This window comes from Protobothrops mucrosquamatus, unplaced genomic scaffold, assembly GCF_001527695.2.
Source record: "Protobothrops mucrosquamatus isolate PMUCROS unplaced genomic scaffold, P.Mucros_1.0 scaffold_5, whole genome shotgun sequence".
In the NCBI taxonomy this organism is placed as follows: domain Eukaryota; kingdom Metazoa; phylum Chordata; class Lepidosauria; order Squamata; family Viperidae; genus Protobothrops; species Protobothrops mucrosquamatus.
In genome coordinates this window covers 161983-188810 of record NW_015386081.1, presented here as the reverse complement: position 1 = coordinate 188810, position 26828 = coordinate 161983, and the positions used below count along the sequence as shown (strand labels likewise).

At 40.7% G+C, this 26828-nt stretch overlaps 2 protein-coding genes across 2 annotated transcripts in view; one reads left to right on the top strand and one right to left on the bottom strand.

The window, feature by feature from the left end:
• Positions 1-3913, top strand: part of CNOT10 (CCR4-NOT transcription complex subunit 10) — a 43659-nt gene extending 39746 nt beyond the window's left edge. Inside the window, exon 19 of the mRNA XM_015812114.1 lies at positions 3707-3913. Coding sequence (XP_015667600.1) covers positions 3707-3861 — 155 coding nt within the window. The 3' untranslated portion in view covers positions 3862-3913. The remainder of the gene's footprint in view (positions 1-3706) is intronic.
• Positions 3914-11562: 7649 nt separating this feature from the next.
• TRIM71 (tripartite motif containing 71) overlaps positions 11563-26828 on the bottom strand; it is a 49876-nt gene continuing 34610 nt past the window's right edge. Inside the window, exons 3-4 of the mRNA XM_015812530.1 lie at positions 23139-23273; positions 11563-13014 (exon numbers count right to left, since the gene is read on the bottom strand). Of these exons, the coding sequence (XP_015668016.1) occupies positions 11563-13014; positions 23139-23273 (1587 nt within the window). The remainder of the gene's footprint in view (positions 13015-23138; positions 23274-26828) is intronic.

Here is a 26828-nt window from a genome sequence, read left to right as displayed (position 1 = left end):
CCGTCATGGAAGCCAAGAACTCCTGAGCTGCCGCCGACGCCTCGCCCACTGATGGCAGATTGAAATCCCCCATGACTACAAGTCTGGGGGTCCCAACCGCCACCCCAGCTATTACATCAGCCAGCTCAGGCAGGGCCGTTGATACATAGCAGGGGGCCAGGTATATAATCAACAGGCCCACTTGTACCCCTTGTCCCCAATACCCTCCAATAGGAGACGAGATTGCAGTTAACTACATATAGACCTAGTTCAGTATACTTGGTGAGAATGTCAGATGTAGCAATATTTAATATAAAAAGAGGTTGGAAAGAAAATTCTATTTTTTAATTTGTTTCTATTGCAAATCATTTTCCAAAATTGATGAACTTTATAATATTGCTACCAAAGACAGAAAAATGATCCAATGAGATCATTGCATTTCCAACAATTTTTATAAAATGAGCTTTAGTAATCAATAAATCTCTCTCTCTCCATCAAAATTCTTTTATTGCATAACAATTCTTGAATCTAAATTCAGCACCCATTTAATTATAGTCTTAATCAGTTTCTGATTCATATTTCACTATTATGATACATGTTTGTGATGAAAGCATTTACTATGAATGTTGACCTTTTTCTTTATTAAAACTGTGTCCGTTTAAATAATTTAGAATCACAATTGAACTTCAGGGTTGTTAAGCATGAAAGATCATTCCAGATTATCAAAAGTTTTCAATGTATTATGGTTGCCCTTTCATATTATTAATAACATTCAAGATATAGCTGACATTGCCTGTCACCTATTTCTTTGGGACAAATCCAGTTTCAGCAAAAAATATTAATTCAGTTTAAAAAAATTCCTCTTTTTGCAAGTACTGGGATATCTATTCATTAATAAAGTATAGTGAGGGAAAAAATTATTTGATTCCTTGCTGATTTTATACATTTGCCCACTGACAAAGAAATGATCAGACAATAATTTTAATTGTAGGTTTATTTTAACAGTGAGAGACAGAATAACAACAAAAAAATCCAGAAAAATGCATTTCAAAAAAGTTATAAATTGATTTGCTTTTTAATGAGTGAAATAAGTATTTGATCCCTTTGTAAAACATAACTTAGTACTTGTTGGCAAAACCCTTGTTGGCAATCACAAGTGATTAAGGTTTCTAGGCTGACGTCTGGCAGCTTGAACCTTCAGCTCCCTCCACAGATTTTCTATGGGATTAAGGTCTGGAGACTGGCTAGGCCACTCCAGGAGTTTAATGTCCTTCTTCTTGAGCCACTCCTTTGTTGCCTTGGCTGTGTGTTTTGGGTCACTGCCATGCTGGAATACCTATCCACAACCCATTTTCAATGCCCTGGCTGAGGGAAGGAGGTTCTCACCCAAGATTTGACAGTTCATGGACCCGTCCATCTTCCCTTTGATGTGGTGAAGTTGTCCTGTCCCCTTAGCAGAAAAACACCCCCAAAGCATGTTTCCACCTCCATGTTTGACGGTGAGGGTGTTCTTGGGGTCATAGGCAGCATTCCTTCTCCAAACATGGCGAATTGAATTGATGCCAAAGAGCTTGATCTTGGTCTCATCTGACCACAACACTTTCACCCAGTTCTCCTTTGAATCATTCAGATGTTCATTGGTAAACTTCAGACAGGCCTATACATGTGCTTTCTTGAACAGGGGGGCCTTGCGGACACTGCAGGATTTCAGTCCTTCACAGCATAATGTGTTACCAATTGTTTTCTTGGTGACTATGGCCCCAGCTGCCTTGAGATATTGATAAGATCCTCCCTTGTAGTTCTGGGCTGATTCCTCGCCGTTCTCATGATCATTGAAACTCCACAAGGTGAGATCTTGCATGAAGCCCCAGACCCAGGGAGATTGAGTTATTTTGTGTTTCTTCCATTTGCGAATAATCGTACCAACTGTTGTCACGTTCTCACCAAGATGCTTGGCGATAGTTTTGTAGCCCATTCCAGCCTTGTGTAGGTCTACAATCTTGTCCCTGACATCCTTGGACAGCTCTTTGGTCTCGGCCATGGTGGAGAGTTTGAAATCTGATTGATTGATTCTGTGGTCAGGTGTCTTTTATACAGGTAACAAGCTGAGATTAGGAACAATCCTTTTAAGAGAGTGCTCCTAATCTCAGCTCGTTACCTGTATAAAAGACACTTGGGAGCCAGAAATCTTGCTAATTGATAGGGGATCAAATACTTATTTCACTCATTAAAATGCAAATCAATTTATACCTTTTTTTGAAATGCGTTTTTCTGGATTTTTTTGTCGTTATTCTTTCTCTCGCTGTTAAAATAAACGTACCATTAAAATTTTATAGACAGATCATTTCTTTGTCAGTGGGCAAACGTACAAAACCAACAGGGGATCAAATAATTTTTCCCCTCACTGTATGTCTATACAATTCTGAATAGTTGTCATTTTCTTTCCTTGTAGATCAGAGAAATGAAAGCTTGTTTCCATAACATAGGGAGTTCTTGACTTCATTAATTACCTAGGAGAGTGAGCTAACCAACAATTCTTAGAAACTCTTGTAATATATTATGGAGATGTCATCAAATGTGGGAGCTTTATTTAGTTTCAGTTTTCTGATTGCTTCCATAGTTTTGTTTAATTATGTGTTAAGAATTTCATTTTTGTTGATCTATAAATTGTAATATTATATTCAAGTATTCCTTAATCTTTCTGGATCAGATCTCTGTTTACTATATAATCTTGAATTATATTTAACAAATTGCTCCATCATATCCTTATTTAGTTTGCATTTCTAGTTCAGTACCAAATAGAAATAATAATTCTTTGGTACTGCTCATTCCTCAGTTGGCAAGTCAACAATTTGCTTGATTAGGTGCCTTTTTCAAAATATTTAGATTTGATAAAATTCAAGTGGGATTCATATATTCAGGTACTTATTTCCTTCCATTAGAGCTAGATAATTATGAATTATTTTAATGTTTTATTCTAAATTCAAAATTTGGTTATAATTGTGATTTAAGTTCATTTAACAATAAATCCTGTTATTGAAAAAAAAATCATCTTGATGCCAGAGAGATAAATAGTTCTTTAAAAAAATTATTTAGTAGAGTCCCTGTGCAGCAGACAAACAATCTTAAATTGATTTTGAACAAACATAATTCCTCTTGGCACTTGAAGTCGAAGTCATTCTGTAATAATAAAAGTTGAAGTCTCCACCTCTTTAGTCTGGAAGGTTCTCTATTTAATCTTACAATTATTGTGTTATTATTTGCATATGTAGGCCTGTAACTTCTTGTCTAGGAGATTAATGAATTAATAATCAAGCACATATCTATTCTAAAATAAGTTTATGAACAGAAGACTAGGATGTGTATTTTTATCCATGTTTGTTTATTCATTTAAATTATATCCTACCTTTATTATTTTCATAAATAACTCAAGGCAGTGAATATATCCCACGTGCTTTTTTCTCCTATTTTCCCCACAATAACCCTGTGAAATCTATTTGTATCTTTACAAATTGAAATGAGATAATAGTGACATATTCTTCATATTTTGAGGCAATGGTTCCTTTCAGATAAAACAGATGTGTCTATGGGGAAAAAAACCCCAAGAAACACAGTGATTCCCTCTGCAATTTTACAAATTTACTGGAAGTTGAATTTTGTGAAGTGTGCCTGATGTTTCATAGACTTGTCACATATCAGATCTTAATAAATTTTGAAATTGTTTTAGGCAATACTCAACTGGCATTGCAAATCATCAAAAGAAACCAGCTTCTCCCTTCAGTGAAAATGCTCTCTGAAATACGAAAGAAACCTGTGTTCCAACCTCCCCACTTGGTTCAACCTATTCAGATGCCAACATTCACCACTGTTCAGAGGAAGTGAACCTCTATAAATAGAATGGCCCTTTTGAGGGAGCACTTAAGATTTGTTTTATAATTTTGAAAAAAATGTTTTAACTGGGGTTTTTTTTTTTCTTTTAAAATAAAATCTTTAGAAAAACACAAGACTCGTTTTATTTTGCTCAAGATTGTTACTTAGGATGCTCATTGGTACTTTTCTTGTGAATCTCTTAGCAAAATGGTCTAAAATGGTATGGCATTTTTGCATTGCTCCCAAGAAATCTGCTTGGATTTTTCTGTGAAACAATTAAGCTCAGTTTGAGGGAGCCATTGCACAACTGTAGCAAATATAGTTATGCTGTAATAAAGATAGCCCTCAATTTACAACCACAGATGGGATTAGATTTTTGGTTACTAAACAGTGCGATCATTGAGTTGTCACATGACCTAACCCAATTTTATGAGCATCTTTACTGTGGTCATTAAGGGCATCATGTGTAACTCTTGTTTCCCCAATTGACATTACTTGTCAAGCCAGTTAGGAAAGATCCGGAATGGCAATAACGTGACTGAAAAACATTGCAACTGACATAAGTGTGAGGCAGTTGCCAAGCACCTGAATTGTGATCACATGACTGTGGGGATGCAGCAACAATTATAACTTTAGGAATGGATCACTTTTTCCCAAGGCCATCATAACTTCTCACCATTGTTAATTGAACAGTCATAAACCTAGGACTACCTATATGGCGACAACTCTCTCAAAATGGTGACTGGCATGTAAAAATAACTTCTAATAAAGCCAAAGTTTGGCACTATTAAAAATAACTTGGGATTTTGCAAAAATAAAAATCTTGATTTTTCATTGTACTGGATCTATCCTTGTCAGAACCAAATCTTCTGCCATGTTTATCAGTAAAAATCAGCAGAAATAGCATTCTTGAATCATCTCAGGATCATAGGATATCTAAATACTTTGCTGATTCATGGAAACAGCTTTTGAGCGTACTAAAAATATTGCCCAGACTGTGAGCCTTTGTTAATTGCTTAAGTCAAGAGTGAGGAAAAAACAAAGACATCACCAGCTACAGAAGTGCTAAGAGGATTAGGGGCAAGGGTTGTAGGGAAAAAAACACGTACCAGCCTTATCCTACCAGTCCATAAAGTGGCAGGTTCCCTTTATCCAAAACCCGGAATCACAGCTGATCCAAAATGGTTTGGCAAAACTTCAAGAACATGATGGTTTATTCTAGAACTAAAACATAAGATTTTCTATTTCATGCAAGCCCCTACTGATCTGTTGAAATTCACTCTAGTTACATAGAATTTGTGGTCAAAACTTTAAATGTTTAACTGATAATAATTAAGCATATACTTCTTTGACTATAAGAAGCAAACATTCATCACTTTGTCATTACAACCTCATATAATTGCAGCTTCACATAAGAAGTACAAATGCTTCAAATTAAAAAGGGCTGTAATTTGTTAAGTTATATCAGGCATGAATAAAAGCATTAACAGGGGAAGAAACAGGTGTTACCTATCTCCACACAGATGTGAAAAGACATGGGCAACTACTTTTGGAGGGGGGGAAATAATGACAAACCACGTTTGAAGTGAAACTCACATTTATTTAATTAAACAAAAATAAAATAAACTGCATAGAAACATTTTAAAGTCCATGGAGACCATGACTTTGTTTTAAGGCTGCTAGTAGCTGATACATCGTCTCCTTGCTACATCCTTCAGCCTTCTCCATGGACCACAAAGATACATTCAGAAGCCCATTTGAAAAAATCACAAGTTCTAACATTTTAGCTTGTCCAAATAAAGCTTGTGCCTCACCTTTCTCACATCACTCTGCAATCCAACAGCAATAGTTGGAGTGACCAAATTTTAAAAATTAACAACTTTCAATTGAAAAAATAACCTTGGCCAATCCAGCAATAATACATAAAAGGGGTTTGTTCTATAAGAATCTATATTTTCCTCTAATAAAATAAAATCGATGTATGTTTGACAATATTTGAACCACTAAAAATTCAACTTGCTTTAAAAAATAGTATATTTTCCAAAGCTAGGCAGAATTTTAAGTAGTTCTGCAAATAAATGAATTCTTTAAAATTTTTTGGGGAGAAAATGGATTTATAAGATGTTAAGACTAATCAATGGAGGATTTGGTCTGCAGAGTTTCTTTGCTGATTTTTTATGTTTTTTGGTCTTGGACCAACCACAGGGTTTAGGCACGGAAAAATACTGGAAATGCTTTTTTCAAGAAAATAATCACCAAGGCATGTCGTACTACCGCTACTTTAAAAAAAGGGGGTAGGGGATTAGCACTGTATAAACAGATATGCAATAGGTGAGGCACAGTACAAGGAATATCACATACAAGATAGGAAAAGCATCAGTTTGGATGATGAACACACATTATATAACCTATTGAAATATATATATATATGAAGGGAGGCTACAAACAAGATCTCCCTTGGGAAAGAAATCTATAATGCTACAAAAAGAACTTACAGGTTTGGTGACTTAAAGAATACCACACCCTACTACGTACACTAAACATTCAGTGACCAAAGCTCTGAAAGGAGCTTCCCATAAAGTAAGTCAACCTGAGTTTGTGAGTTGATACAATCATTGAAGCGGTCTAAGACCATGCAGATACACAGACATTTTTTTAAATCTTTTTCCTGAAGAATCATTACTTGAAGATGGTGGTGGTGGTGGTGTGGGGGGAGGGAAAAATGGACCTAATGTTTGTCAAGCTATAAAATCACTTAAAGGAATCCCAAAAAGACATATTCCATTCAAGCTCAACTAATTGCAAATAGTTTTCTGTGCCCATTTCTCCAACTTCACTTATAAGCAAGTTGAGGAAATGATGATAATCCACAAGGTGTCCACAGTGTGCTTTCATTGTATTTTTGCAGCATGTGGGAAACAATGGATGAAATAATCCAATTTAAGATGATTTGGGTGAGAATCCTTTCTACCTAAACAAGCTGCTATGTGAAAATTTGCAAAACAAACAAAAAATCAATATAAGAACCCTAAATCTCCTTTCACCCTGTGCTAATATAGGAGAATGTTATTTCCTTTCATAGACTCAACTGCTTTGGACAATTAACCAAGCATTTCCAGATCTTCAGAAGGTGGCTTTTCTATCAGCTTGCTATAAATGAAATGTATTTCTTTTTGTCAGAGAGAAGGCCTATAACTACAGTGACTCTGTAAATAGAGTTAATTCATTATGCCAACCAGATAGCTTAAGTATTGAAATAGAGGTAGGGTTGTTCCCTAGACATAAGGTCATAGAGAAGGATGATTAATAGATTTTCTTGAGGTGTCCATTTTTAATTCAAATGGCCTTACACTAAAAGAAAACAGCCAGGTTAGGTTCCAGGATGTATTGCTCTTTGGAGCAGGAGGTAAAAAAAATGCTACCTGGCTTTCTGGTGAATACCCAATTTCTCCTTTGACATCTGGAGGCTAACTTTGAGGTAGATGCTGTGCTTATAAAATTAACAGTGAGGTAGGAATTTAAAACATGTTTATTCAAGCATCCTGTACCACAGCAAATTGGGGCTTGCTGATTTCCCAAGGACTCAAGGATTATAAACAGCACTGTCTAAGTACCAATATTTACTTTTTACACAGCTTAAAACTGTGGAGGTAGGGTGAGGTATCTAAACAGTAAAAAAAAATAATTACCTTTTGGCACCATCTGAATATGATCATTTAAAAAAAAAACAATACATAAAATGCTTTGGAACTTTGAACCAGAATAAAATAAAATAATCTCCTAATCTTCAAAAGAAATTAAAGATGTGGGTAAAATCAAACAGAGATTTTTCTTCAATAAATTAATTTTGAACTTAATTACTTAAAAGTGACAGAATCAAATCATGCAATTCCAGCTGGATGCCGTAAAGAAGTACCTCCTTTAGTATCAGTTCTGATTAATCTTAGAGTATCATTTATAGGGTTATCAAATACCATTAAAGTTTCCCCAAAGTTTATTTAAGAGTACACTGGTTCAGTTTACTGTTGAAGTGCCTGCTATTTAGCAGCACCTCTTGACTTCCTATTGGGCTCTCAAGGAAAAAATAATTATTACATAACCAAATAGCTTATTTATTAGCCAAATTCAAATATTTGTAGCACAGCCAATCCCTAAATTTAGGTTAACTTTTTAAATATTTTGTAAATGAGATGTATTAGTTTATTAGCCGTAAGCTGAAGAATAAACACATTTACAAGCTTTCAAACCTTTGCTCACCACCTACTGTTAATTTGTATTCAATTTCTGCAAGTCAGGAACCCAGTTAAGTCCATCCCAAATAAAACCAGACCCCTAGGGGGCATTTTACATTGACATTATTTTTTTTCTATTATACTATTTAATTCACTGTATTATAAATACTCCTGTGAGAAGCTTCCACAAAACTTTAAAGTGAGATAACATGTGCTTTACATTACCTATTGCAGTACTGGACAAAGTAAATTTGGCAGCCAAGCAGCAACATATAGAAATTAAAAGCTTAATAACACACTAACAAGAAAAATGTATGAAGATGCTACTTTTTTTAATTGTTTGCTTTGTGCCAAAATAGCAGATCTGCAATAGCAGTGAAGAAAGTATTTGTGGATGAAGAAATACAAAACATATACCTTCTTCCCCTGATAGGGTTCCTGTCTTTGCAATCTTGTATAGCCCCTTAATGTAGGCATGTAGGTGTGCATATATATGTCTTTCAAACAGAGATACATTAATCATCAGTTTTATGAAGTTAGGAAGAATGGATGGCACACTGTTACTGGACAAAAACTTCTAGAAATAGCATACTTTATGATAAGCCTAGCAGAAAATAAAGTTGGAATAAAGGGAAATAACAGCTTCAATTAGAAGAGCATCAAGAAGTCTGTCAACAATAAAGCTTTTAACCAGTTATCTTTGGTAGCTATTTTGAAGAAACTAACATTAGAGTTTCAAGTAAAAACTCTAATCTGAAATGCCTTCATAGGTTATGCACTGGTCTTACATTAGGTTTTGCATCAAGATAGATAAACTTCTATTTCCAGTGACAATGCTCAAACTTAACCTCTTCATCAACTCCAGTAACAGTTTCTGACAAGCACAATGTGACTTATATGAGACAAGACTTATTTATGTTATATCCTGCCTTTGTTATTTATTAAAGGCAGGGAGAGTAGAATTCCCCCCCCCCAAAAAAATAGAATGAATCCAAGAGAAGAACATCTTTTCAAGCATCACGATATGTAATCTTAAAACATTAATACTACCTCCATCATTACGATATTGGTCTGCCCGTAGTTAAAAAGGCAATCCTTAGTTTCAGATATCCTAGTCTCTCATCCCTTAGCAGTGAAGCTCCTTTGCAACTTAGCTTTAATATCAGTTGCGGCAACATTAAATATTGAAAATAGCTTATATTTTATCAACTCTACCCCAAGCCTTATTTGAATCCTTGTACTCAGAGATATTGATGATGACTAAAAGGAGACCATTGGGTCTGCCCAACCGATTTATATAGCATAAGACATTAGAAATGCTAAGATGGTTCAGTGAAGGATTGTAAAATTGTTAAGATTGTGAACTCCCTGAATCTCTGGGAGGATATAGTAATTAATTATTTTATCAATATAGCCATCCAGTTAAAGGATGAACTCAGTTTAATCACATCTAGAAGGTAATGCCTTGAAAAATGCAAAAAGTGCAGCTATAACATCTTGTTCTGGTCAAAACATTCAAGGATAGATCTGCCAGTAATGGATATATGGTTGGGTAGGAAGCATTATTTTTCATTAAAGAGCATTTCAGTCACTACATAAAATGTTCATATTATCCCCTTCTGATTATTCAGTTCTAAAAAGAGGAGTAATCTTTTTGAAAACTTTCGGATTGCTGATTGCTCTTTCAGTATCAGATCTCCAAGCAGGATCCTAAATAGAAGACATTAGACTACATGACAGACATGACTCCAAGCACAGCCTTAGCATAGAGATTAAGCACCATAGCAACTCAGCACATATTTGCTCAAATATCAGTAAAGGTATATAAGGGTTAATGACAAATCAGGGAAGGAATTACATTCCTATGATTTGATATAAAACTTGAGCTTCTTGGAGAAGTATAAATATTCTCAGTATTTTCAGTGCTAAATGTGGCTGATTGAATTCAAGGTATTTACTAGTTTTGGTTTTAGATATGCACCCCCATTTTACATGGCATTCTTTGGCGCTGGAGCAAATGAGGTAGGATTTAGGGTGGTTCACTTTCCACAGTCTTTATCCCAAAGAGGGAGCTACATGGTTATCCTGTCAGGATAAATTTCCCATGTAGATGTTCCATTTAATAGGGAGGGGGGAGCCTGAAAAAGGCAGGAAACTATCCACTCAAGATTACATATTATAAGTCTATTTTTCTTCCTTACCATTAACTTCTGATATGCACCCTGAAATTCCAAATTTCAACTTCCCGTGATATATATATATATACCTGAAAAATCACATATCTTGATAATGCTACATTTCAAAAATCTAATTTCTTTAACACAAACTTTCAAAACAGAAATATTGTATCATGCCTAAACATTTGACTCATTGTAATGGCAATTGCCAGAGTCATGTTTGTTACACATATATAAACACATACCAACAATATGTAAGAGAAGTGACTTAAAAAAAAAAAGAACTGAAAGAAAGGTTATGAGAAAAAACACTAGCCTAAGAGGAAATCCTCATTTGCCTTGAACATCCAACTATATCAAAGCTACATTCCAAACATATCTTTTTGAAGTCAGAAGCTATTTGGGGAGACACATTCTCACCCATGTAGCAGCTCCTTAGACAACAACAGAGGTAACTTCTAAAGTTTCCAAGTGTAGAGAGCAACTTTGCCTAGCAGATTAAAAAAGCTGTTTCCAGGAGCTAGTAGGCTCTCCAGGGCTATCATGGATGGGTGGTTTTGCCCTGCGGCCCTTTGGGCCAAAGTCCAAACTACCAAAATAAGGTTGAACATATCACAACATATTGTGCATTCTCAAACATTGATTTGGTGTCGTGAAATTACTGCATTTTTCAAAATGCACATGCAGAAAAGTACCAGTGACAAAGAACCTAGCCTTTTTTTTTTTGCCTGGTGATTTCCATCCCACTTCAAAAGAAAAGATGCTATGTGGAACAGTATATCAAATGCACTGAGGTATAAAAAAAGAGAACAAAGAAAAGATTTCTCTGCTGCAGCAGCATCTAAAAATACAGCTCCCTTCACCTTCTCCAATAAAAAAAAAACAGTACAATCTGAATATAAAACAATTAAAAATCTAAAACTACTGATTTTTTTTTCTTCTTTTTCAAGAGGAGTGTGCCTCTTTGGCAGAATCTACAAAATTTATCACACAACCAGCTAATGTGCACAGAAACAAGCTTGTGCATAAGTGTCCCACTTAGGGAAAAAGAGGCTTAATTTTATACTGCACCGCGTGTATACTGTGGAGGTAAAGGAACATAAAGATAATGAGGTAGATTAAGAGTTCATATAATCACAGGTTTAACCCCTGCAGATATAAAGGGAAAATACATTCATCTATAAAAAAATTAAAGATGAGGTAGGTTTGAACTATCATTGGAATATTTGTGTGTTTATGTGGGGCAAGATCTCTTAAAAGGATTTTCCCTGAGACAGTTTCTTCTTAGTACACATATACACAGATTAGAATATGAGAATTCGATTGTTTCCAAAGTCCACCACAACTATCAAGCCATCTGGGGTGATGGTAATACCTGAAGGACGGTCCATCTGACCAAAGCCACTTCCCTGAGTGCCAAATTTGCATAAAAAACTACCATTCGGCTCAAAGATCTGTACCCGATGGTTTCTGGAATCTGCCACAATAATACGACCTTCCTGATCTACAGCCACACCTTGTGGGCGCAAAAACTGGCCATTATTTGTGCCTTCGGACCCAAGGAAACGGGCTGACTGACAGTCAGGATGAATGACTAGAAGACGATGATTGTTGAAATCAGTCACGACAAGATGGCCCTCGTGATTGAATGTCACACCTCGTGGGGAATCAAAGTGCTTCCAGAGTGCCCCTTCAAAACCATATTTATTCAGGAACACTCCATCAGGTCCAAACAATTGAACCCGATGATTCCTTGTGTCGGACACCAGGATTTTCCCCTCACAGTTAACTGCTACATCCCATGGATAATTGAACTGCCCATTCTTGGTTCCCTTCTCCCCAAACTTGAGAATGAACTGGCCATCAAAAGTAAAGATCTGGATGCGATGATTGTCCTTGTCTGCCACAACAATCCTTCGAGAGGAGTCACAGGCAACACCAGCAGGCCTATCAAACTGGCCAGGTCTGGAGCCCAAGGTGCCAAACTTGTAGTGAAAAGCCCCACAAGGTTTAAAGATCTGAATTCGGTTGTTGCTACGATCAGCAACAATGATATAGCCTTCCTTGTCTACACTAACACCCCAGGGGCGGCACAGCTTTCCATCACTATCCCCCTCACTAGCAAAACAGAGCCCCGGCAGTCCAATGCCAACATAACTGCGTCCTGATTTGACCATGACTTTAAATGGGCTGCTTTCTATATGCTGGTTGCACATCATGACTGAGATAAGATGTTCCCCTTCCATCTGTGGCCTGTAATTTACCAGATAAGTTCCAGTCTGCTGGTCACAAATATCAGCACCAAAGAGATTTCCATCTGGCCCCATTACAACAGCTGAAATCATGTCTCCCCCAGAAAGGCGAGGCTCACCATCATGATCATAACCTATCACTGAAAAAGAGGCTATTTTGCCTTGCAATGCACGTTTGATACCCTCCCCAGTGGCTTTGGTCAGAGGAGCAAAGGCCCCACTGCTGACAAACCCCATAGACTTAATGGCCAAATACAGTGCCTGATCAGGAGGAGTAAACATGACCCTGTCATCCTCTTGAGGCTGCAGGAAGCCTCTTACATTCTTCATTTCCTGCATCTGTGCAAGCATCCGATCCCGTGCCAAGAGGATATCCATGTTCCGGCCCTCTTCTAAGACTTGCTGGACTGCGCTGATGGTGTTATCTAGCTTATTGAGATTTTGACGTAATTTCTCAACTTGCAAGTAGAGGGACTTGGCTTTCACTTGGCGGATTTTTTCCACCTAAAATAAGAGAAGCAAACACATTTAGAACTATACAAATACTGTAGAGGAGGGAACAGAATATTTGAATGTGCAAAAGTAAAATATGCAAAACCATTAAAATTAATAAAGAATTTTAATACTCCTCCCAACTTAACATTACCTACTTTATTTAGGTATTAAATTTCTACCTAAATATTCTTGGAAAGCCAGTCCATAATGGTTTACAACATAGCATTATATAATAAAGTAACTAATAAAATTGATATAAATACAAAATAATATATAACAAATCATATAAACATTGCTAAAAATAGCCATCAAGCAAATTGATGTATTTTAATAGGGAATGCACTATTACCTCTTTTAATGCAGATGGTATTATCCTAGAGCAGTGGTGGCGAACCTATGGCACACGTGCCAGAGGCGGCACTCGGAGCCCTCTCTGTGGGCACATGTGCCATTGCCCCAGACTCGCCTCCCCCCACAACTCCCTCACCAGCAGCCCCCCTGGAGGAGAAGGGGCGTTGTCTTACCTGAACGCCTTTTCTCAGCACGGAGATGGAGGATCCACCCATGGGTTATGACTGTATTCCTACCCAATCAGATCAAGTCAGCCAAAGTTGTCACGCCCGTCCTGGACCATAGAGATCCCAGATTTTGACGTGAGCATAGCCATTGACTGACCGAAGACGTAGTGGCTCATAAACTAAACTAACCCAGGTTCTAGATGACCCAAAGGAAAAGAGGGAGGGAGTGGATCCTCCATCTCCGTGCTGAGAAAAGGTGTTCAGGTAAGACAACGCCCCTTCTCCAGCACTGGAGATGGAGGATCCACCCATGGGACATACCAAAGCCTACTGTCCCTGAGGGTGGGTAGTAGACTGGTCCGATGTGGCACTTTGGCGTAAGACCTGTTGGAGAACTCTCCTGCCAAAGGAGGCCTCTGCTGAGGCGAAGCTATCTATCTATCTGAAAGGGGATGGTGAAGCCCATGTGGCAGCCCTGCAGATTTCCTCAACGGAGGCCTGGATGGCCCATGCTGCGGAAGTGGCTGCGCTTCGAGTGGAGTGAGCTGTAATTCGTCGTGGAATTCGCAGTGACTCGGCCTGGTAAGTTTTGGCTATGCATGTCCGCATCCACCTGCCTATCGTGGAAGAGGAGACCTTCCTACCTCTGTTGGAAGCGTAGAAGGAAACAAAGAGGGCTTCGGATGAACGGAACTCGGCTGTTCGTGAGATATAGTATCGAAGTGCCCTGTGAACATCCAGACTGTGCCATTGATGTTCTAGATCGTGCGATGGGTGGGGACAAAAATCCGGCAGAACTATCTCTTGTGACCTATGGAAGAGAGAGTTCACCTTCGGAACAAAGGTGGGATCGAGGCGAAGAATTACCCTATCCCTGAGGAAGACGCACAGGTCATCCCGGATCGATAGAGCAGTCAGTTCGGAAATGCGTCGTGCAGATGTGATAGCCACTAAAAAGGCCACCTTGTGAGACAGGTAGTGGATATCACACGTACCTAGGGGTTCAAAGGGCGTCTTCGTGAGTGCCCTCAGGACCCTTGGTAATTCCCATGAAGGATATCTGTGCACGGTAAGGGGTCTGGTGTTGGGGGGCCCTTTTAGGAAGGAATGTATTAACGGGTAACGGCCCAAGGGCTCCTTCGAGTCACAAGTGACCTGTCTGCGCAATGTGCTTGGGGCCAACTCTTTCTCTAATCCCCTTAACAGGTAATCCAGGATGTGTGGTACTGTGAATTCTGAGAGGGACAACTGTTGCTCAGAACACCATGAGCAGAAGTTTTTCCACGAAGCCTCGTATACGCGGTTCGTGGATGGGCGACGTGAGGCCTGAATTATTGAGATGACCCCTGGGGAGCAAAGTCCCCTTGACAAGATCGAGCGCTCAAGTGCCAGACGGCTAACTGGAGCCACTGAGGGTCCGGATGGAGGATGATGCTCTGGCTGAGGGAGATTCTTTCTGGGGGAACCCGCCACGGGTCTGTGACAGAGAGACTCATCAAGTCGGCGAACCAAGGTCTCTGTGGCCAGTACGGGGCCACCAGGAGAATCTCCACTCGCTCCCGAAGGAGCTTGCGTATTACTGCTGGAAGAAGGGGTGGGGGGGGAAGGCATACAATAGACCCTGTGGCCATGGGTTCCGGAGGGCGTCCGTCTGTTCCGCCCCCGTCGAAGGGAACCTGGACATGAATCAGGGCAGTTGGGCGTTGGATGGGGACGCGAAGAGATCCATGAGAGGGAGGCCGAAGCGGTGGCAAATTTCCCTGAAGATCCTCGGATGGAGTCTCCATTCCGAGTGATCCACCGTTGACCTGCTGAGGAGGTCGGCCTGGGTGTTGGCTTTCCCTGAGATATGGTCGGCCTTGATTGATGCTACATGGTGCTCTGCCCATGATCCCAATAGTAGAGACTCTCTCAGGAGAGCCTGAGAGTGTGTGCCTCCCTGTCTGTTCACGTGGACCTTGGCTGCCACATTATCCGTGAGGACCAATACGTGCCGTCGTTTCACCTGGTTTTGGAAATGACGCAGTGCCAGGTGAATGGCCCTTAGTTCGAGCCAATTAATGTTGTGACGGAGGTCTGGCGTGGACCAACGTCCTTGGGTCCATTGCGATTGTAGGTGTGCTCCCCAGCCAAACAGGCTGGCGTTGGTCGTGATTATCAACCGGTCTGGTTCCTTGAAGTATGACCCTCTGGTCATGGCTAGTGATAGCCACCACGTGAGGGATCGTGATACCTGTTGTGGTTACCTGACTCTCCTCTTTGATGCACTGAGATTTTGTCTCTGGAAGGGGAGCATGAACCATTGTAGCCTCCTGGAATGGAGCCTGGACCATGGAACTATCGCTATGGCCGAAATCATCTTCCCTAATAATTGAGACAGACTGGCTAATGATACCGCCCGACTCCTGCGTACTTGGAGGACCAACTCCCATATGCTGTCTCGGCGTTCCTGTGATAGGTATACCTGGCACTCTACGGTGTCTATGATGGCCCCGAGGTGTAGTAGCCTTGTCGTGGGGTTTAAAGTGGCTTTTCGGAAAGTTTACCGAGAACCAGTGGGCCTGGAGCAGCTTTACCACCAGATTGATGTCCGACACGGCCGACCGTGTGGACGATGACTGGATTAGGATGTCGTCCAGATAGCATTGGACTCTGACCGGTACCATCCTTAGATGAGCTGCCAGAACTGCCAGGATCTTGGTAAACACCCTTGGTGCTGATGACAGACCAAATGGGAGCGCTTTGTACTGGAAGTGGTGCCCCTTGTATGCGAACCGTAAGAACCGGTGGTGGGCCAGAGAGATAGGAATGTGGAGATACGCCTCCGTGAGGTCGATAGACGTTAGGAAGTCCCCTCTTCTTACGCTTCCCAAGATGGATCTTAACGTTTGCATTTTGAACTTGCGATATGCAAGATGAAAGTTTAGACTCTTGAGGTCTAGGATTGCCCTCCATTCCCCTGAAGCTTTGGGGACGACGAAGAGGATGGAGTAAAATCCCTGACCTCTCTGGTCCAGCGGAACCGGTTCTATGGCCCTTATGTGTAATAGGTACTGAACAGCTTCGTTCATTAGTCTTTTCCTTACTCAGTTCAGGGGGTATGGACAAGAGAGGAACTGATTTGGTGTGTTGGATATAAATTCCAGGAAAAGACCGCGACGAATGGTGTTGAGCACCCAAATGTCCGAGGTGGTGGCCTCCCACTGGTGGGCAAATAGGGAGAGTCTGCCCCCAATGGGAGGTGTTGATGGTCCGTCACTTGGAGCGGCGGAACGGCCTGCTGTTCCCTAGAAAGGGCCGCTTGCCCTGGAATTGCTGCCTGAATCTGGGAATCTGTCTATCAGGTTGTCTGTCCTGTCTATCCTGTCTGGCTGGAGACGGTTGAAAGGATTGTGTAGTTGTATCTGGGTCCTGCACGCAAGGCTTGTCGTCTGGAGTAATAGGTGGGATGCTTGTCCGGTTTTTTGAGGACATGTTTGAGTACCTTACGTTTGTCCTTGTTTTCTGTTAGATAGGGGTTCAGAGCATCGCCAATCTACCTTCCTGATATGGAGTGGCTGCCAGTTTCCACTTGGTTTTAGAGTCGGCTTGCCAATGTTTCAACCACAACATACGGCGGCCTGTAATATTAGACGCCATAGCCCTGGATGAAAACCTGGCGGCCTGTAGGGTTGCGTCCGAGGCATACTTGGTGGCTGCCACCATTTTACTGAGGTCCTGATGTGTGCAGATATCCTCTATTGGGATTCTGGTTTGGAGCTGCCGTAGCCAGCGAAGGGCGGACCTATTGAAAAATGAGGCGGAGGTTGCAGCCCTGATCGCCCAAGCAGATGATTGGTGCGTTCTGCGAAAGGTGGATTCGCATTTGCGATCTTCGTTCTTGAGGGCCTCCGAAGGATCCCCCGAGATAGGCGTGGACGATACTAGTGGCCCCAGAGGTTCGTCTATGGACGGTACCTTCAAGGCCTCTTCCAACTCCTTGGCAACACTGTACAATTTTTTGTCCGTGTTACTCGGGAGAGGAAGGGAGGCCGGGGATGCCCACTGTCTGCAAATTGTGTTCAAGAACAGTGAGGGACAGGGGATGTGGTGTTGAGTTGTTACAGGTTCAACAAAATTCGGGTCTGCCTCCGCGTCCGGGTCAACTGGGATGTTGGTTGAGGCGGATCCAGACCTAAGGTGAGCTGTGGATGTGGCCTTACGAAGTAAGGTGACAAAGAAGGAAGGATTGAAGAGCCCGCTAAAGGAGGGTGCCTCTGGAGGGGGTTCCTCCTCCTCAGACATTGGAATTTCGTGTTCAGTCTTGACCTGAGTAAGGTAGGAAGTCTCAGAGACTGATGACCCACCTGGGGAAGGAGGGTTGTCGTAGCCCTCGGTCAGGTGTGGTGTGTGGCGAGGAACTGCGTTTACTGGCTTGGAAGCCAGGGTCCTGGCATCAAGGGCCCTATCAACTGCCTGAGCAATTAGGAGGGCAAGGCAGTCCTCATTGGGAAGGTACCCCGTCTCGCTTGGCCGCAAGCCTGCCACCATAGGAGTAAAGGTGGCTTCAGGAGTTCCTTGAGGAACGCTTGTAGAAATGGATTGAGGGATGGACGGACACTCGCTTGGTCCGTACTGTGCGGTGGAATGTGAGGATTCCCCCGCTGACCAGATACCCAGAGGAGATGAGGGGACTTCTAGGGGCAATTCCAGGTCTAACTCCGGGGACTGAGCTGTTTCCAGCCTGGCCCTTTTCTGCGCCTTGAAAAACTCCCTTTCCAAGGCCTGATATCTCCGCTCGGTCTGTTTGTTTGCTCTTTTTGAGTTTTTGGTGGTAGATCTTACCTTGGTTCTGGTCGTCGTTTTCTCCACGCCCTCCAGACCAGGTAGTCCTGATGAGGATGGCAGAGCGCTCTTAGCTGCGGGGCCAGGATCGCCCATACTCCGATGGCACAGGAACACAAGAGGGGGCTCCTGGTATCCGGATAGCAATGCACTCTGGGTAGGAACAGGCACACTAAAGGGGGCGTCTGTAACCCAGGTGAGGTTGTTGCGTGGATAAGGACAGGCGTACTAATAGGGACGTCTGTAATCCACTCTATTTTGGCACGGATAAGGACAGACACACTACAGGGGCGTCTGGAATCCGGCTGGTTCTGTTCTGGATGAGGGCAGGCACACTACAGGGGGCGTCTGGTATCCAGATGAGCGCTGATCTTCTGTTAATCCAGTTGGTCACTCCTTATCTTTATCCAATTTGGATCGGTCTGATTAGAGATTCCTTGAGAGACACCAGACCTAGGTAAAGGGAGTCCCAGGGGACTTACTGAAGGGACTGATTGTTCCAGTTAATTAATTAATATAATCAATCAATCATCAATTAATTATTAATCAATTTAATTAGCTCGCTTAATTAATTTAGTTAATTTAGTTTAATTATTAATTCAATTAATTCAATTAATTAAGTAATAAAATAATCCAATTACACAACAATTAAATTCCCAATAAATCACCCCCTTGATCGGGTGATTGAGCGCTAATCACTACTTAATTAATTAAAAAATAATCATTTAATTATTATACAATATTACTTAATTAATTAAAAAGTAATCAGTTAATTATTATACAATTGATAAACAAGGTAATCAGTTTCCGAACTGATTACTTACTTAATTTAAAAATAATCATTTTCCAATTAATTAAACGAATTGGTTTCAGTTAATTCATAAACAATTGATTACATACAATCAGAGCTGATTAGGTAAGACGGTCCGATCCGGGGACCACGTTGCCCAAGATGGCGATCGCGCTAGACAAAGACAAAAGGGCGACAAGATGGCGACCCTGAAGTGGTAAGCAAGAAAACAACAAGCAAGGACTTTAAATTTCCCGCCGCGGAGCTTCCACCGAAATTGAGGTTTTGATTTGCCAGTCAGCCGCTGAGCAGCTGATCGGCGCTGAGCAGGGGAAGCGCGCGCTCTCTCCGGTCGGCGATTCCCCGACCGAGGAACAAAGATTCCAGAATATATTGGAGAAGACCCCGGATAGTTTGGAGATCCTGGAATTTTAACTTTAGGTACGAAGGGAATTGTTCCCTTCGTTCTGTGATTCCCTTGGAGCTGCAGCCGCAGGCTCCGGTGAGAGCAGATTGCCCTTTAAAGTTTAAAGTTCTGAGGGCTAACAGCCGTTAGTCCTCAGATGCAGCCGGCACAAAAGGGAATCTTTCTTTGTCTTGCTGGTCTGAAATCAATAATTTAGAGGGGAGAGGAAGAAGGAGCCCCTTCAAGAATATCCCCCCCCTATCAGTTAAATTTCTCCTTTAGGATGGATATCCACCAGGATTAAATTAGGAGTAAAATCCCAGCTAAGAGGTATAAAATGGAGGATCCCCCAATGGAAGACTATACCTGCCTAAGAGCCAAGTTTTCACGTCTGTCCTGGGTGAGATCAAGTCAAAATCTGGGATCTCTATGGTCCAGGACGGGCGTGACAACTTTGGCTGACTTGATCTGATTGGGCAGGAATACAGTCATAACCCATGGGTGGATCCTCCATCTCCAGTGCTGGAGAATCGCCCCCTCCACATGGAGCAGCGGAGCCAAGGACATGGCAGCCAGGCAGCATAGACAAGACTCTGCCCTCATGATCCATCCCGCACAGCTGATGCTGCGGGGCGTGGGCAGAGGGCGTGGCCACCATGGCGCTGCTGGGCTGCCTGGGTGATCTGCAGTGGGCCCTGGAGGCAGTGAGTGGCCCTGTGGGCAGGTGGGGTGGGGGATGGAGTGGGGGTGGGGCAGGGGTGGGGCAGGAGGTGGAGCAGGGGCTGGGCCAGATTTTGGGCACTTGGTCTATAAAAGGTTTGCCATCACTGTCCTAGAGAAAGGATGTGGTGAGAATAGAACATATTTAATAGACATTTCCCAACCAGTTCTAACCAAAAGAGAACCATGTTCAATAAACATAGGCAATAATAACTCTCTTTCAGCCAAGCGTCCTGTCAAATTGTGACAGGTCTGTGGTAGTTATAAACCTCTGAGACAATCCGAGAGATTGATCACAGCCAAGATGTTGAAGTTTCCATATGTCAACAACTTAGAGACTCCAACATTGGATTAAAGACAACTCCAACTATTCAGGTACAGAGAATATTGGGCTGAGGGCTGCCTGGTACACAAATAAATGTTCTCTGAATTCCAATACACTCACACAGTCTGTAGCCCGATGAAATTGTGGTCTGTTGCATCATGGTTTGGAAGAGGAATAGAATCCTTAGCAATGAGTGCAGCACCTTTTCCCTGCCTTCAACCCTTCAAATCTGGGCTTAGATCAGTGGTTCTCAACCTGTGGGTCGGGACCCCATTTGGGGTCGATCAACCATTTCATGGGGGTCGCCAAGCAAGGCTGTCCGCCATTTTTTTTGTCTGCCATTTTTTTTGTCCGCCATTTTTTTTCCCTTTTCTGGTGAGTGCCTTACCTCCCTTGAGCTGGGCCAGCTGGTGGTCGGCCTGCTCCGTCTCTGCCGCTTGCCAGCTACGCCTCGGCCGGCGCAGGGGGCGGAACCACGCATGCGCGGTGCTCCCGGGCAGGGAAAGTCCTCGACTTACGACCGGTTGGGTAGTCCTTGACTTACGACTGGTTTAGTCCTCGACTTACGACCGGTTTAGTCCTTGACTTATGACCGGTTGGGGTCGCGGCATTAAAAAGGTTGAGAACCACTGGCTTAGATGCTATTAACTAGCTCAGTGGTGGCAAACCTGTGGCACTGGTGCCAGAGGCGGCACTTGGAGCCCTCTCTGTGGGCACACGTGTCGTTGCCCCAGCCTTGCCTCCCCCGCGACCCCCTCCTCTCCAGCAGCCCCCCTGAAGAGAGTCGCTCCCAAGCGTGGCCCACACAGCAGCGCAGTCAAGACTCTGCCCTCACACCCCATCATGCAATTGATGCTGCAGGCGCGGACAGAGGGTGTGGCCGCCATAGTGCTGCTGGGTTGCCTGGGCGATCTGCGGCGGGCCCTGGAGGGGATGAGTGGTCCTGTGGTCAGGCGGGGCAGGGGATGGGGGCGGGGCAGAGCAGGGGTGGGCCAGGTGGTGGAGTGGGGGCGGGGCCAGTTTTTGGGCACTCGGTCTCTAAAAGATTCGCCATCACTAGCTAGCCCATCAAATGAAATCTCTATTACATAGCCAAGTTAGCTTTTCCAACCTGAACACAATCCCCCAAGAAGTTAATTTTATTAGCCACCAATAGCAAAAGGAAAGACTTTGAGAAATTACTAAAGTGTCTGGCTTTCCAAAATAAGTTGATGGCTGGCTTTAAAGAAGTAACACTACCTACTTAACTTACTCTCTCCTGTACCTTAGGACTTCAACATCTGTTGCATCTTCCCCTGAAAATACCTGATTCCTAACTAGATTTTCCTAATGTCAATCTGGCTTATTTTCCAAAACCCATCTTCAAAAATCTATTTGAGTATAACCTTCCAATATACAACTAACCGCCATGTGGTCACTTGAATAAATTAATATAGTATCCTAGCTCACAAAATTAGATCCTACAAGAAAACAATTCTTCTCAATTGGGGGGGCAAGCTTTAACTAGTCAGCCCCACATAATTATTGCAGCAAAAACCAGTGCATAGGTGGGCAATCAAATGATTGTTATAAAGTACCAGTCAGCAGCAATAATGGTAGCAAATGACCAGCAAGACTCTCAACAAGATATTGGGCAATTAGACACTTCAAGAATAACAATCACAGTGGACAACGATGCAGGATGAACACCTGAGTAAGAAATAATTACTTTTCCCAGCATCATTACTTATAGTCTGCTACTTCCTTCTCCCTTTGTATCTTTCTTCTCTGCTAGATTGCCAACATTTGATATCCTAAATCAAAACTTTATATAATACTTTCTTCTTCTACAACAAACTCAGTCTGCTATGTCAAACTTTATCATTGATATCAATTCTTCTTTGATGTATTCCTTCATATCTTTTTTCTTCACTAACAATTAGTGCTCACTCTCCTTCACAGAAATTTCTTCATACATTCTCCTTTTCTGGCACTGTCCCAACACCAACTCTATCATCCCTATTCTGTTCTAATAGTGACACAATATCCAGCTCTATTTCTAGTTGCTGTTCTGACCCAGTTCACTAGTCTTTTCCATGCAACTTTCATGCACCTTTTTAATTAGATCTTCCACAAATTATCTCCCATAATAACAAGATATTTATACTGTTTAATTGCAAAATTTTACCCCAGATGCCACCATTTAACTTGTGCCATTTTAAAAAAAACTTCCATACAGAGATAAGTTTAGAGATTTCTCAAACTGTGGGATGCAGTCACTTTCATTTGACTCTTCATATTAAGATGTATAGCTATCAAGCCATACAACTCCAGCTGGATCTGTTTAGACTTCTGTTCTAAGCAGGAATTCTTTGCTTTTTTGTAAAAATGAGATTGAAAGAACTTTGTTTAAATGGATTCCCAATTATAACAACTTTTGTTTGTGAAGACAAACAAAAAAAATAATTCAGGATATGGCAAAATTACCATCTTTTATAAGCAACTTTCCTTCCATAGATACTTAAAAAAACATAGAAGTATACCACTGAAGTTCATAGATGTATTTTTTACCTTCCACAGCAGCTCACATTCTCTTTCTTCTAAAGCCTTCTTGTGTCTGGAAGTCACAGCCTTCACTTCAGATTGTACCATTTTTGCCTTCATTTCAACTTGTTCTGCTACAGCTTGGGCTTGCTCAATACTCAGCTATAACAACAACAAAAAAGAAATACTTTTAGTCAATTAATTGTACAACAGAAGACAGAGCATTTATTAAGCAATTCATTTTATTTTTAGAACTGAAGCACAAAATAATCCTGTTTACCAAATAGAAACATAAGATATTTAGAGCATGTTCAAATCTTGACCAATATAATCAGCCTTTGAAAGTGGGCTGGCAGTGTTAAAATCTTCTGTGAATTAGGAACTAGTAAAACAGACTGTTTTTCTCAGAAACAAAGTGATTTTTCCAAAATGGTATATGTCCCCAGATCCACATCTCTTGGCTCAAATAATGCATATACCTTCTACTGCCATGAACTTTGATTTAAGCTACTACACAGGAATCTCCATTCACATATATTAGACCTTGCTTCTTTTAATTCATTCACAGTATATATAGTTACATCACGTTTTGTGAAAAAGAGAAGCCTTGTACTTGCCTATCAAATCATATCCCCATCAGCCTTCCTCATTCAATTCAATCAATAGAACTACTGGAAATATCTGTATTCGTCATAATAGCATGGACCAGCCTCTACCTGCATCCCAGCTGGAGACCTTACAGTAGATTAAATCCAGCCATTCAGGATTTTGAGTGTGTTGCCCCTCAATATGCCTTGCAGTTCTCTGCTCTTAATTTCTGTTTGTTCTTTCTCTTCTGTGCCCCCTTTCAGTGGCAGCAAGACTTAAAGTAGAAGAGTCATGAATCTAAATTCAGTCTTCCCAATTTCTTAATACGTTCAATAATATAATTGATTTCATTTAAACATGATCAGCACACATTGAAAACATTTCAAAATAATTTAATTATATTTCTAGCATTGTTGCATCTTATCAACTATCAACATGTTTTCTGGACTGTATGAATATACCCACAGGCATTTTGCCCTGCAATAACTGAAAACCATCATGAAGAAAATGCTTTTAATATTTTAGTAAACAACAATCTGTTAATACAGTTGTGAAAGTGCATAATTTATTAATTAAGAGGAGAGTAAAAATACATGTTCTTTCCTCCACAATGTCAAATGATTTCCATGATAACTTCTAATAACCTAAAAATAACAGGAAGTTATGGGTCAATAACATTCCCATTTAGCCTAATGTATCCCCAAAGTAATAAGGTTTAGACTGAGAGAGAGAGATACACATTCTTAAGCACACATTACATAGCTCAGGATTTTCAAGACTATCACTGCTGAAAAAGACAAAAAGTTGTGCTTTAACATATCTTCAATTGAAATCTTAAGATTTATGAATAAAATATGGTTAACATGGATAAGGTAGTGTTTCTCCCTTTTCCTCCATTACCCCAAACTGCTTAACAGAGAGTTCCCTTTACCTAATGCAGATAAAACCTGCACTTTAAATGTCCTTGCTGTGATTGAGAAATGGGTTCAAGAAAACCAATTTTGGGAGGCCTGAGGGAAAGCATATACGTTTATACCTCTTGGGCTTCTATTGTGGATGAGTTTTCTAAAAGAATGATTTACTGGGATAGCAACATATCTGTTTGCATTATGGTAGCTGTAAGACATGGATAAGATGTAGGGGTGGGAAGGAGAGATTCTCAGCAATGGAAGCAATACGTCCTGGAAGATAGCTCCAGATTTCAGATTATACTACTTTGTGAAGTTGTCTTATTACAAAAACAGGAATTTTGTAATGTTCATGTAATGTCTCTGGTCCATCAGTGCACATAAGCAACATACATTTTATTGTGGGCCCAAACTAAATTTATTTTCCACTTCCAAAAGATAGGGCAACTGACATCCAGGCAACCACTGTTATTCTTTTACTACAGTTTAGCAACCACGTAGGCTTTTATAATAAAAGGTCAAGATCTTCTACATGAATTTCTGCCTTTCTTTGTATTGCTCTACCAGGCATAAACAGATTTCTGATTTATTGCTGCCATTAAAACATCTGATTTGTCTCTGCCAGTTACCTAATTAGGCATAGATTATCCTCACCTAACAATCCTAATTGGTATCAAAATCATTGACGGTGGGGTGGAGAAAGAGAGAGACACTGAAATGGTGTAACTTTGTGGATCAGACCTCATTACCACTTGCTCAGGGTTCCTGAATGAATGGTTAAGGGATGATTACCTGGAGTTGGGTTTGGTCCAAATGCTTGGTTTTCTGGCAATAGGAAGCCAATAATTCATTTGCTCTCAAATATTCATTCAATCAGAAAGGAGGAAAGATTGCATATAAGTCTAGAAGACTCAGGTATCTTTTAACCTGTTTATAAACTAGTGAGGTTGCTCCCTGCTGCCTACTTTTTTTTAATCCATCTTCTGTCACAGACATACTTATTGTCACATTTTTTCCAGGTAGACAGACTCAAAAATAAAAGTAGCACTAATACTGGAGTACCGAATTGTACAACTACTCATGGATTGGACACAGAGGGTTTCCTGTAAATAAAGATGATGCTAAATGCTATTTGCTTGTACAAAGCCATTTATCTATTATTTTACCAACAACAACAATTTAAACAAAAAAAAGTTTTACTAGCAGCCTGAATTTTTTTAAAAAATGATAGTTTACCTCTATGGCAAGAAAGCCCTTCCTTTTTTATCTCTCTAATACGTTTTTTCTTAAAGATTTTTATGTCTTAAAATCTTCAGAAAGGTATTTAAAAAAAAAAAAAGACTTGGATGCATGATCCAAATTTGTAACATCTTTTAAAAATCAATCTGCCAGCTGAGAATTTTTCGGAACGATGTAGGGTATGCTTTTCTGACTGTGCTTTATTTGAAGTATTTAAAACCTGACAGAATGCCAACAATCCAAGAAGTAATGCCTCTATGACATTCTAGACCAGGAAAAAGACCCACAAGCTTAGGAAAAAAATCTCCTACAAATTTTGATTTTAAGATGAGCTAGACTTGCTTAACTGGTTTAATGGCATCTCAGAAAATGCTTGTCCAAAGATAAACATCTGCCACTTTGTGAATATTAAAAACAAGTTGTATTTTTGGAAATGGTTATCATGCACCAATTATTGAGTCACTGAGGCTATTAGATCAAAGCTTTTAAGAAACCACTTTCAAGAAAATACACTGCTAGTAATACTTTTTCCCTTTAGCCAGAAGTACCAATTTAATTTAACTGACCCAGCAATGAGAGTGGCTTATGTAAAGTTTCCAGAGAGCCTATCAAATCTTAGATTATAAAAACCAAACAAAGCAGTTTGATAACATTTGTGTAATGAAGAACCAAAACTGCAATTTGAAATATCTCCCTCATTTTATAGAAAGACAAAAAGATCAGTCTAACTGTGACCAAATGTCCAAAGACTCTCAAAAGCAAATACATATACTTATATGTATATGTAGACCTTCAGATAGCTTTAAATAATGATGCATTGGGGGGAAATCTTGCAACAGACTAAGAAAAAATAAGTTTTAGATAGTTAACTACCAAAATTTAACAAGTTAGAAGGAATCTTTCCACAGAGATTGTAAATGGACATAATCCCAGTTTCTGCTTTGTAATGGCTTGTTCCAGCGTGATCCTCACTCTAAATTCT